General features: G+C 37.0%; 2 protein-coding genes across 2 annotated transcripts in view; both read left to right on the forward strand.

The window, feature by feature from the left end:
* The window catches only part of rap1gapa (RAP1 GTPase activating protein a), a 37,898-nt gene extending 31,806 nt beyond the window's left edge, over window positions 1-6,092 (forward strand). Inside the window, exons 17-24 of the mRNA XM_083919630.1 lie at window positions 996-1,073; window positions 2,592-2,701; window positions 2,901-3,023; window positions 3,224-3,341; window positions 3,440-3,551; window positions 4,861-4,940; window positions 5,604-5,651; window positions 5,943-6,092. Of these exons, the coding sequence (XP_083775756.1) occupies window positions 996-1,073; window positions 2,592-2,701; window positions 2,901-3,023; window positions 3,224-3,341; window positions 3,440-3,551; window positions 4,861-4,940; window positions 5,604-5,612 (630 nt within the window). The 3' untranslated portion in view covers window positions 5,613-5,651; window positions 5,943-6,092. The remainder of the gene's footprint in view (window positions 1-995; window positions 1,074-2,591; window positions 2,702-2,900; window positions 3,024-3,223; window positions 3,342-3,439; window positions 3,552-4,860; window positions 4,941-5,603; window positions 5,652-5,942) is intronic.
* Window positions 6,093-9,729: 3,637 nt separating this feature from the next.
* On the forward strand, window positions 9,730-12,527 carry aurkaip1 (aurora kinase A interacting protein 1). The gene is made up of 4 exons (XM_083920679.1): window positions 9,730-9,797; window positions 10,798-10,897; window positions 11,009-11,472; window positions 12,252-12,527. The coding sequence occupies exons 2-4, from the start codon at window positions 10,852-10,854 to the stop codon at window positions 12,366-12,368; spliced, it is 627 nt and encodes a 208-aa protein (XP_083776805.1). The 5' UTR covers window positions 9,730-9,797; window positions 10,798-10,851; the 3' UTR covers window positions 12,369-12,527.
* The last annotated feature ends 851 nt before the right edge of the window (window positions 12,528-13,378 follow it).

The raw sequence follows: 13,378 nt of genomic DNA on the forward strand, positions 1-13,378 counted from the left end.
ATTATTTTCGTTAACATTGCGAGATAGGGCATTTGTGCAGCATTGCCGTGGTGTCGAAATTATCAGAAAAACGCTTGTCCAGCTGGGAAAATTCACAGTTAATTCATATTAACAGGGCATGCCTTGGCGGAGATCTTCGCTATCTGTATGTCCTAGTTAGTTCTGTAAGCACTGCAAAAAGTGTGTGTGGGAGTGTTACACAATACTTTTTTAAACTCATAGAGGAGAGTTTCATCCACCAGTTGAAAGTGAAACAGCCCTTAATTTGAGCTTCAACGTCTTCACTTACAGTGACTATGCCTATGGTTGCTCGTCTATATACAGTATATATATATATATATATAGTACACATATATTTTGTATGGCTGTGGGAAGGTATTTTTTACGTAAAGAAAAAAAATATTATCAGTGTATCAATTATGAATACTGTATTTCTAGATCACATTTATGATCACCTTTAAAAACATTGTTATTAACCAACATGCTTTATTAATGAATATAACTCAAGCTTGCTTTGCCATAACCCTGTCTTGATGTGAAACCATATGTATGGAACCCAATGTATAGGTAACATGCTGTGTATCCTCCTCTGCTGTCTTTATCTCCTCTTCATCCTCTGTCTCGCAGGCATATGGCTAAAATAACTGACTCAACACTTCTCTCTCTCCCATTGAGCTGCCTGTGTTGCACCCATGGAGCCAGAAATGTCCCTCTTTGTATTCTCCAGTTAACACATGCTTTGTATTTTGTTTATGACTGACCGCATGGAATCTTATACATATATATAAATATATATTTGTGTATATCTCATGTTCTCTCTCCCACCCCCATTTTACCCTCTTCTCTTCATTTTATCATCCCTCCTCATCACATCTCTCTCTCTCTCTCTCTCTCTCTCTCTCTCTCTCTCTCTCTCTCTCTCTCTCTCTCTCTCTCTCTCTCTCTCTCTCTCTCTCTCTCTTTCTCTCTGTATCTCCTCTTCCTGCGTGGCTCAGTCTTTGCTTGTCCCAGGCAAAAGTCCCAGTAAATATGGACGTCGAGGCAGTGCCATAGGGATAGGAACAGTAGAAGAGGTTCATGTCTAATTCTAACTACTCTCTAACCACTTGTTTCTCATCTTTGCTTTGATCTGCATGGCTGCACTGCATCACATACTTTTCACTTTGCAGCACTCTCAACATAGTATGCATTGCGTGTTACAGACAGGATGCATTGTATTAAGATTATCTCAATCTTCGATGAAACAAAAGGAGAAATAGATATTCTCCTCCATATTCTCTCATTCATGAATCGATTCGTCTATTCCAAGATTTGGGATTTTACATAGACTATAATCTAGGATTGATTTAAGGTGAGACACAGCAGGCAGAAACATGTTTTTTTTTCATGCACTGGTCAGTTTGGAGATTGTGGGCTATTTGTCCTCTTTCAGATTAGTGTAAAAAAAAACTCCAAAATATACACTCAGGTGTTTATTTAAATACACTTTGTATATTTGCGTTTGTAGATTTCTCCTAAATTCAGCCAAAGTTAGCATTAGATACTGCCTCATTTGCATATTTAAACATAAATAGTCAGTAATACAAAATGTAATTGTCTTAATATGAGTAAATAGTAGTTGTTTCATACTGGCATCTATGATTACAACATTTAAAATGTATATTATATTATATTTATGGCATGATAAAAATAGATAACCAAATCCCCCTCTGTAAAAACCTTTGACTGAAGTGTCAACAAAATGAAACAAGAATTTTGAACCTGGCTTCATCCAATGTTCACATAAATGTTCTGGATATGTATTCAAATTAGCTCATATTTAATAAGACAATATATAAACAAACAATGATTGTCTTAATGTAAGCAGCCATCTAGGGAAGTTGCATGGTGATATCAGTTTATTTTTTACCCTATTCACCTGTAGTGTCTCCCCTTAAAGTAGTAAAAGCTACGTAAACAATAAAAGTCTTATTTTAACACCACCTACTGAATGATATTGATGTTCTTCTATTCTCCCTGTCCCATCTGCTTCACTGAAGGATGTGTTCCACTTCTGTAGTCTTTTATGACTCTTCCATATTTGAATGCCAGTGTGCTTATCTCTCTGTTTAAATATAATTTCTCTGTACGGGAGTCATTTAATCATTAATATTCATCTTTTTTAAAAAAAGGGGTGGAAAACCTCCCCCTGCTCTTTGAAGCCACATTGAGTTAAAAGGCTTTTCAAGTTCTTATTTTGAGAGCTTTAAAGGGAGATTGAATGAACAAAGCAGTCGCTGAGAAAGCATATTTAGTGGTAGGCCCTGGAGCCTTTAAATCCATCTTTCATCTCCTGCTTTAGTGTGCTCTGCTCAGGCTGAAAGACTGGCACAGGGGCTTGACATTAAGCCGCTAAGTGCATATTTTAACTATTTTCTTTTCTTCATAGTAACAACTCAAATGCAAGGTGCAATTTGAATGGTTAAGTCAAAATAATTAAGTAATAAATAATTAGATTGATAAGCTCTTGAGATAAACTTAATATTACTCAAAAATATCTAAGGTATAAGATGTTTTTTGACTCTTGACTGTCTTTCCTTTTTCCCTGGCAGTCTTTGATAATCCCAGGGAAAAGCCCGACCAGGAAGAAGTCTGGTCCTTTCAGCTCCAGGCGAAGCAGTGCAATCGGTATCGAAAACATTCAAGAAGTCCATGAGAAGAGGTGAGAAATTGCTCACATCGCTTATATAATTATTTTATGTATAACCATACACCATTTTATATTTTAGCCACTTTTTGTGTCTAAAATTCATCATTTACTACCTTTTGCTTGTTCTCAGTGCATGCACATTTATTTTATATTATCATATTATTTTGTTACACCCTATTTCCTGATATTTTGTACCTCGTGTCTCATGCAGCAGTAGAGAGAGCTCCCCAAATACCCAGAAGACACCTGACAGCGGTCACGTCTCTCAAGATCCCAAATCTGACAACTCGTCCAATCAGAGCTCCCCCGAGGTGCTCACAACCGCCAAGAACAGGTGTGTATAACAGACAGGTTACAGCCTATGGTAGATCGTAGAATTCACATTTGTGTCGCCATACCTGTGTTTGTGTAACCGCTGGGCAATCCTCAGCCTTGGCAGCATGTTGAATAACTGTGTCCTATACATAAGATAAAATCAGGTTTGGCTGTGCTGGAGAGTGATAACCCAGGGTGTAGTTCTTATCTCGGTGGCAGGGCCCCGTCCATCCCCGAGGGTCATGACCTCTCCCGCTCCTCCTCCAACGCTAGCAGCTTCGCCAGTGTGGTGGAGGAGAACGACACAGAGGCCACAGAGGACTATGACACAGGCATGGTGAGTGCTATATATAGCCTGCAATGAAACAACACAAGGGCATAAATCAGTTTGTCTTTAAGTCTAATGTACATGTCTCTTCTATGCACACTGTCCAGGAGAGTCTGTCGTCCGCCGGGACGCCACACAAGCGGGACTCCTTCACCTACAGTACCTGGCTGGAGGACGGCGTGAGCGGCACCAGTACCACCAGTCGTGGCAACTCCCCAGGTGAGACAGGTGGGATACTTGGAGAAGCAGCATGAGAAAGAATGATTCAATATTAAAACATGTAAGAATCTCAAGAGGTTTGTAAAACAAATAACGGCTATTTTTAAGTAACTTAAATAAATCCTTTACAAGAAGGGTAGAAAACACACAATGAACTAATGCTCCGGGATGGAGAAAGTATTCAGATCTTTTGCTTAGTATGAATGCCACACTGTAGAAATACACTGCACACTCAAGTATTACAAGTAAAAGTACTCAATGCAGAAATATTTCCTCTTGCCAATTAATATTCTATCCTCTAATTTATTTATTAGAATTAGACTAACTGACTAATCGACTTGTTGTTTCAGCTGTTCTGGTATGTACTTTAAGGTAGTTTAATTTAGCAGAAACAATCTTATAAGCTCGCTGTATGTTTTGCATGCAAGAATCTGAATTTGTAAAGTAGTTAGTACTGCTGTCAGATAATCGTAGTGGAGTAAAAAGTAAAATATTTAATATTAAATTAAATGTAGTGGAGAAGAAGTAAAATGTGACATGAAAAGAAAGGTCTCAAGTAAAGTATACTCATACAGAACTTGAGCACTTATTTACATCCCTTCACTGCTAATGCATAACTAATGCATTCAATGACTCATGATGACTTCATACATAAGTAATGGCAGGATGCATTATGAATTCCTGTTGCATACCATTAAGAAAAAATCAAGTCATTTGGGGTTTATGTGATTAATTAGCACCTAATGGATCGTCAGTAAATGGATATTATCTCACATGTCCATATAGTCCTCCTTGAGGGGTCATCGTGGAATGAACAGGATATTATAGGACGTCAATAGAATTGAATAGAAATTTAGTTTTAGCAGTATTCCTGTTGTTCTGCAATCATGATTAAATAGTCATTACCTCACCAAACATTTTCGACTACCTTACCTTATCAGGTTGGTGTCTGAGGCTGTTTCCGGTTCTCTTAAATCAGTATATATACTGTACATCAGTATATGTCACATGTATTTGTACAAAGCAACATTTTTATTATTACAAAATATTATATTTACTTAATGAATGCACACATTTAAATATGAATGACCATAAACACAAATAATGCATTGTAATATTACAGTCATCTTTTCAGAATGATTTTAACAATGGGTAAAAAGGTTAAATATCCACTTTCCAATGCAAAGCCACACGTTATGTAGTCTTTCTACCTCATTTTTCAAAAACACTGTATTGAAATGTCCCACATCTCTTAATATCCATGTGGGGGTCATAATGACTGATTGAATACACTTCTGATATCCTTCAGGGCCTGGGAAACCTGAGCGAGGGAAGGGAACAGATGTCCGTATCAAACTGGAACGACCACACGATCATCAGTCTTCGTCGGTGAGTCAACCCTGGCCTGGACTAACCTTAAAATATACTTCTCTATATGCAGTTAAGTTTACAGGAGCAGTTTGTAGGAATTAGAGGGAGCCCAAGGCAGAAAGGGAATGTAATATTCACAAGTATGTTTTCATTGGTGTATTATCCCCTTGGACTAAGAATCATTGGGTTTTTGGTAGCTTGGATTGCACCGTTCATATCTACATACGGAGCATGTCAAGCTCCTCTTCCACGGAGCCCGCCATGTTGCACCACCATATACTACAGTAGCCCAGAATGGACAAACCAAACTCTGGCTCTAGAGGGCGCCTTTTTATGTTACCTGAAGGCCATCATAGCTCCTACTACACACTTGGAAAGGGAGAGGTCACTGCTAAATGCTACTAAATCCTGCACACTGCTCATTTAGATCACCTTTGTTGCTCCGCATGTGTTTATTTGATATTGTGATTATTGCTGTGTGAATTTTATTTCTAGTGTGTTGTTAAGTATTTTTATATGTAAAATATCTTTGAGTATTTTTCAAAGCACTATATTTATAAATAAATTGTATTATTGTTATTGATTTCTTTTTTTACTGCTTTTTTCGTGTGCTGTCGCTAATGTTTCGTGCTTGTTCCTTGTTTTTGTTTTTTATCGCTGTTTGTGCATCTCTGTGTGCAGAACTGTTAACTCCACCCATCTGGTTGTACCCTGGATCTCCATATTCAGGTTAGATGTTTCTCAGTACCCTCTCATAGTGTCTCAATCCATAGATTTAAACTATGGGAACATGGACCACATACAATAAATGTACATGGATAGCAAACCAAATGATGCTTGTGTACTGTATGTCCAGTACATTCAGATGTTGTCTGTGTATCTGTTTTAATCATAATGCTTGTCAAAATTACTGAGGAATAAAAAAAAAACAAGACTTAGAGATGAACTATTTTGTAGTCATGCAATGTCTAATGAGTGCATTCTTACATTTTTGACCAGACATCTCTTTTATCCCCAAAGCATTCCCATAAGTCACAATCCCAATGGGAGGTGAGACAAGTGCAGGCGTTCGCCATGACCAATGATGAGAAGAACGAAGATGAGAAATATGAGAAAGAAGAGAAGAAGCAGGTGGAGCCTGGCCGGTCGGCTGCTCAGTGAGGGCCAGAGAGCAGCAAATCCAGAAACTGGAGGACACCGCGGAGGATGACGCACAAAGCGGGGATCAGCTTTTGCACAGTGTTGTTTCCTTCCACTCTTTACTTTGCCTGTTCACACATCTGTTGCCTAGTTCATTGTGGTTGTTTTTTTTTTTGTTTTTTTTTACCACACCTTTTGTTTCAAAAGCGCACATTTGAAAATTGTAAAATATCAGTCTTGTTGACGCCCAGGTGTGCTGGATATACAGGGTAAAGACAGTGCCAATGAGCTCTTTGTAGAGATTTTGAGGACTTTTGATGCAACACAGAAGAAAATGACCTGGATGGTTCTACCAACTCTAATCTCTAATGTATACATAATACCAAATATTCAGCATCAAATATTGGTATTTTCTAACAAAACTTCTAATGTGACATATAATTGTTCTGTTGGATGATGTTAAATGTGATTATTTCAGGAGTAAAATCCAAATAGAAGAACTGTACAGCTGTAGCAAAGCAGTTTGCCTGGTTGCATTGGTAACTGCATAGTAGTTTAATACTACAGGTCTACTGGGGGCAGCAAAAAGCATTTTTCCATCTATCTGTGAGCAATCTGATTTTATTTGCACACGACATGAGTCATTGAAATTGAAAGTTGTTTGTTTCCTCGTTGAGATGTTGGAGCTGTGCAGCCTGCCTTCTGCAGCTCTTTATCTAACAACTCACTGTGTCTGCTCCTGACTGTTACATTACTCTCTGCAATATTTTAAACAGATTCGCTGAGAAAAAAAAAGTCCTGTCTTGTTTTTATAGACACATAACATTTCCTGTGACGACGTCATAAAAGTCAATTTTTCCAGTTAAATGCTTTTAATGTGAAGCTGCAGCAGCAGGAAACGTTCGGTTTGCATTAACAGTAACTTAATACAGCATCATTTTCTGGGAATCCTGCCACAGACACACCAGTTCGAAATACTTCAAATATATAAATATTGAAATACTTTCATTAGTGGGCCATAGGCTCAATCCCCATTTTGTGTCATCATTCGGCAATATAGAGTGACTAATTAGACCTTTATTCTGAAAATCTTCAGGATTGACACTTTAACATCACAGATGCCAGTGAGGAGAGCATTGTATCGCTGATAACATGAAAAGGCCTTACAACTTAAACATGCAATTTCTTTGTACCCTCAGATTTGTTTTACCTCACTTTTTTCACTTGAGTGTCTTGCAGCCAATGATGGGATGCAGTATTTGATTAATTGAAAAAACCAATACATTTAGAATACTTTCCATGTTTCATCAGTTTGTCAATGGTGTTACAATTCAGTTATACTTCAGCACTGTCTGTATAGTCGCTAATGTATGGACGCATCCACCAATGACTGATCTAAATGCTTTGTCCGCCTTGTCTGTTGATGAGACCAGCCTTGACATCATGTGCTGAGTTTGTTAAATCTCTAATATATATTTTAATTTATTGATTTGTTTCTTGTTGATGTGGCATTTATAGTGTACATCTGTTATACTGTACCTCTATGGTGACTACATCCTGATATATGCTTATACTGTACAGTATGTGTTGCTTTTGAGAAAATTATAATGTTGTCAGCTTCAAAGCTCTGTCTATTTCAAGGGTCGGATTTATTTCAGAACAGTGATGAACAGAACAGCAATGCAAATATACATAAAACACAGAATAATAAAACAGAATATTTATTTGCTTTAAAGTGAGAAAATAACTAAATACAGCTACTGATTTTGTAAATAGATATTTAGCATATAATGTATCATGATTTAAAATGGGTCTGACCAAAACCTTGAAATTACTGCCAAGTTAACAATTTCTTGTTGTTTTATTCCCTGTACTGTTACTTTGAAATATTAATTTGAGAGAGTTTTGTAGAAGAGAAATATTTTAAAAGCTGTTCATGCTTTTCTGTAAAAGGGAAATCTCACAGTACACCCGGCTGATTTCAGTTGCCTTATCATCACAACCTGATGGTGTAAGTATAGATAATGAAGCAAGTTTCATAGCCAGATTTGCAATGAAATGAATGTTTTATTGTTGTTGTTGTTGTTTTGATTTTGTAAATAAATGCCCTGAAAACTTTACACACTCTATTACCCTGCATCACGTCCCTCAATGGAAACTCATTCTCTCATTTCAACTTATTTTTGTCAGTATTCTGTGTTAATTTGCACACAAAAGCAATATTCCGAATGCCACATAGACAAAATCCCTGTTGTGAAGACTTGAGATGTTCCACTTCCCACCGTCTTAATGAAAGCTAAGAGAGAAAACCCCATGAATAAATTACTTGATGTGGCTGCCCACACGTATCTAAAACTAGAGCAATCTAAAAGTGGAGGCTTCCCTTATTATGCAACTGTGCCGCATGGATGAAAGAAACATTTGTATATTAAATGAGTCAAAAGGAAATAAAACTGAATCATGGCTCAAATAGGGTTTCCAAATGTATCGTTATACAATGTTTATAGCACTTCATAAATAGCTTTAGAAATATGGAATTATACAATGGGAAACAACACAAACAGCAGAGTAAAACTGTTTTCTGCTGTGTCCTGAATATTTTGTACTTTTCAGTTTGTATACTAATAACTGCCTGAATACATGCAAAAACATTCATAGTATAAGTAAAGTGAACAAGGTCAGTAGACAAAGTGAAGGTCAGTTTTTATGCGTAAACAATGTTTGCGTAAACATAGCTGTCATTTATAATGAAATGTTTTTTTCTATTTAGCACAAAACAGTTTAAACTCCACACATCCCTTAACTGGTGTTTATACAAGTTATGTGATCACATTAGGAGGAGCAAACATTTGTATTTATTAAAAGTTTGCTTGAATACTGATAACTCGTTCTGCATAGTGTGTTGTAGACGTGCTAGCCATTTTGTGCATCATGATTAAAGAAAACAGACAGCTCCATCAAGCTCAGTACTTAAAATTGCTTTTTGCTTAGTCACAAAAGTCACCTTAAAGCGATGATAGAAATAAATTAAAGACATACAGTAGGCCTATACCTTACAAAAGAGAGTAACTCAGGTGGAAACGATGTTTACTTGCATTTGTATTTCTGTTTATTTGGCTCAAACTTGGAGTTGCGTTACCGTTTCTCACAATTCATGTTCTCACTCAAGTATTTATCCCACATTTGTAATTCATCTCTGCGTTGAACTAAAGAGTTAATGATTCATTTGCACCTACCATTGTTAGATTAGAGTGCTCTCCAGTGGAGTCATTCAAGCCTTAAACTTACCTAACTGTATAAGTCCACACAGTATTAGAAATGATCAAAACGGTCAATGAGTTGGTTTTAGGTATTTTATAAACATAAAATAATAGCAACTAAAATTCCAACAATGCAAAACTATCTACTTTTTTCAACTCAAAGTATTGAATTTATTGATCAAACCTTGTTTACATACGTATGTATGTGGATTTTTACAAACATTTTAATTTTTAAATAATCTTGAATTATTATTACTACTGTTGTTGTTGTTGTTGTTGTTGTTGTTGTTGTTGTTGTTGTCGTTGTTGTTATCTAAAGCCACATTGGTTCTCATTGGTCAGAGGTTCTGCATCGCTCCGGCGGAACTCTTGTCCGTATTGAGAAACAGGAAGCGAATTAATTGTGTGTTACTCAAGCCGGAAGTCGGCTCCTGGAGTCACATTGAAGAAGAAACCCGGGTCAAAGGAATATCAGGTAACGTAACACTATTTGTAAAATAGGTTAAATAATTGTATTCGTGTTATTCATGTTCAGATAGTTGACGAACGAATCCGTCCTAGCTGTGATCCTTTCAGAGGTAATATAGCGACATTTAAAGCGGAGCTACATTGCTAGCTAGCATTAGCAACAGCCATGAGTGTGACACCATTAGACAGTAAGTTTAATTTATGTTATGAAGGAATATTTTGACCGATGATATTTATTGGATTATTTAAATAATTTTTTTGTGTGGTGTGTGAATATATAGACACACACGCAGCAACTTATAAAGAATGTGTCGGACATTAACAATGTATTTTTGTTCCTTTTAACTTTTATTGCATTCTTTTCTTATTTATTTTTCTTTACCTGTGCTAAATAAAGCATTCATTCATCGATTTATTTATTGATTCATTCATGTTATTGTCGGGGGCTATCTTAATGATTAGCTATAGATTGGACGTGTTGACCTACAACTGTCATTTTCATTATTGTATATCTCTGTGCCAGTTTCTTTTGCATTTTTCTTTGTTTTTTTATTTTTCTTATAATTGTTTTATTGACATTTTCTGATATCATATCAAAAAAATATAAAAATCAATACCCAAAACCCAACACACACACACGCAGTCTGCCCAGTTAATCTTAACCACAAGTCAAGGAGACTAAAACCCATAAATGCCTAGTAGAATGCATACAAAGACAGGCAAAAACAAAATCAATAGGATAACAAGGATAAGTACATATATAGAAACAAGTAGATTCAAACTACATCTAGATATTGCAAAAAAGGACCCCAAGATTCCTCCCATTTACGCTGCTGTGTTAAAATAACTTGCATTTTTCTTTGATAAATGATATAACCAAATAACCCACTACCAAGATCTCAGCCCATTACTTTTCTGTCTACCAATTCACTGATTAATTAAGTCACGTTGTATAATTGTTTCATCACTGGTTTGACCAACACACAGCACTTTGCTCATGCCCACAGGGCCAGGGACCAGTCAACTCATTCCTGATGACTTTATTTGGATGATCATTAATAATGTTTACTTCAAAGATTGTCCCCCGTCTATTACGCAGAGCAACGTGTAAGTATGAACAAATATATATCTTTTCCTCCATTAAAATATATGTTATTATAGTTACTTTTTAAGCTACGTTACTCAGGATAACGTCATTTATCCTTTCTTATTGTCCAGGTGCACTTCAAGCCCATGGAGAAATTTTGAATGGATGTGTACAACCGGTCCTTCCTGCTTACTGTTCTTCAATACAACGCAAATTAAGAAACTACTCAACAGCAGCAGACAATACACCTCCTCCGCGATGGGTCCAACTGGAGCCTGAATTGGAAGAAGCTCTCGTGCCGCGTAAAATGTCAGTAAGTCCTCTGGAGAGCTGGCTCTCCATACGCTACTCCCTTCCTCCACTGCTGGATTCACCTCAGCCGCAGGAGGATGTAGGGCTGCTGGAAGAGAAGGTGCTGCCTCCGGTCTCTGTCCCAGTTTTGGAGGATGGGGAAGGTTCAGCAACACCCCTTAGTTGTAAGAATGTTCTGGAAATCCGACGGCGAATGATAAACCGCCATAAATACAGGAAGCTGCAGAAACGGACTAAATTCTTGAAGAGGAGAGTGCTGGAGGGCAGGGGGAGGAGGAAGCAGGTGAGAGTTTCCTTTTTTTTGGAGATAGAAAAGGGTCCTGTGATACTAGATAAATGATTTCTTTCTGTTTGGAACAACTTTTCTTCTCATGTTCAGCAAATTAATATCGGTAGGATGTGTGACAATTTGATAACTAATGATTATTTTTATTATTGATTAATCTGCCAATTCATTTCTAGATTAGTCAATGAATTGTTTTGTTTATAAAATACCTGAGATTGTTTCGTCAGTCCCAAACCAAAATATATCCTCTTTAATTTGTCATATAAATCAGTGATAGAACGCCGATTAATGCTTTTTTAGATAATTGGCATCTGCTGATGCCTGCGCTTATGAGGCAAATTAAATACTGGCTGCTGTGGAATTAAGTTTTGCTATTCTACGGACAGATGTCCGCAAGCCCAAAAACTATTGCATGGGCCTCCCCAGCCACCACTCCTACTTCCTACTCCCTACGAGTAAAACCTTTATCAGATTTGTAATTTTGGATGGTTGTGGGATAGTAAGCAAGTGTAACTGAAGGCTTTTCGGGGCGTCTGTCAAAAACTTTGGCCCCGTTTTAAAAACTGCTGAAAATTACTTGAACAATAAATTGATTATCAAAATACTTTGCAATTATTTTTCTGTAGATTGACTAATCAGTATTCAACATAATGCTTTTATAATGATGTATGTATTCTAAAGTCTTAAATGAACTTAAAAGAAGATGTTTATTTTGTGTAGAACTGCTAAAAGCCTCTTGTGCCTGATGTGCTCCAATTATTGTTTGTCCTCTGCAGAAAAAATTTGAAAGTGACCTGAAGAGGATTTGGAGACGAGCTGGACTGAAGACGGCTCCAGAGGGATGGCATACACCTAAGATCTTCGTTAAACAGTACAAAAAAAGGGGGGAGTGAGAGGTCACATCCGTCACACTGGACGGCTCTGCCCACCACACTTAACGTGCAGCAGTTAAAACAATCAGCCTGGCATGTTTCAGCGATGACACCATATTCCCTGTGTACAATTCTTTTTCACAAAGTGTACATAATCTAATAAAGATCTTTCTCTGCCGAGCCCAAGACATGGTGTGCTGTTATTTTCCTTTGGTCTTATTTGAGGCTAATAGTAGAGTTATAGGACATCCTACATTTTTTTTCTTACAGTGGATGGCAGCATTGTGCAAAATCTGAAAAGAAATCCCCCCTGGAATTGCCACTGTTGCTTTACTTTAGTTATCTTTATAGCACAACTAAAACAGGAAAGAAGAGCGCCAACATTTCAAGCGACTGTGTGACCATTCAAAACCAAATGAACTTGTACAATAAATCATTTTATAATAGGCTTTGAAGTAAATTAGCTTCCCTTTTAAGGGGTTTAATTCAACCAGAGTTTCTAAGATCAAAAAAGGGGAAATGAGGAAGGATCTATTGTAATCCCTTCCTTATGTGGAAGATTTCCCAAGAACTGCTTCACTTGTTTTATAACCTTCTAAATCACAGATATTGTCACACATTTAACTGAAGAGTTTGATGTATAAAATCGTTTGTTTCTCAATTGATTGGGATTGAAAACAAAAGTCTGTTCTACCTTCTGTCTCATTTCTGTAAACAAATGTATAATCTAATCACAGAAGTATATTTGTTTGATAGTTCTGTGTAATTGGACCTGTCAATTTCAGTTTGATAGACAGTTCAAACCGTCTGTTTTGGATACTGTTGGTGGCCGGTGCTACTCTTTTACTCACATTTACCCACATTTACCTACCTGCTACTTACCTTAAGTGTATTTTGGTATATTATAGTTTTCTACAAAACATTTAATGTTTGTTATAGTAGCCTGCGACATATGTTTTTCGTCAAGACTGCAGCACCGAAGTGTTGGGTTTCATCGGCTGGTGGAGGCGGAGCGTGTGGAGCTCCGGACT

Source organism: Echiichthys vipera, assembly GCF_963691815.1.
Source record: "Echiichthys vipera genome assembly, chromosome: 9".
NCBI lineage: Eukaryota > Metazoa > Chordata > Actinopteri > Perciformes > Trachinidae > Echiichthys > Echiichthys vipera.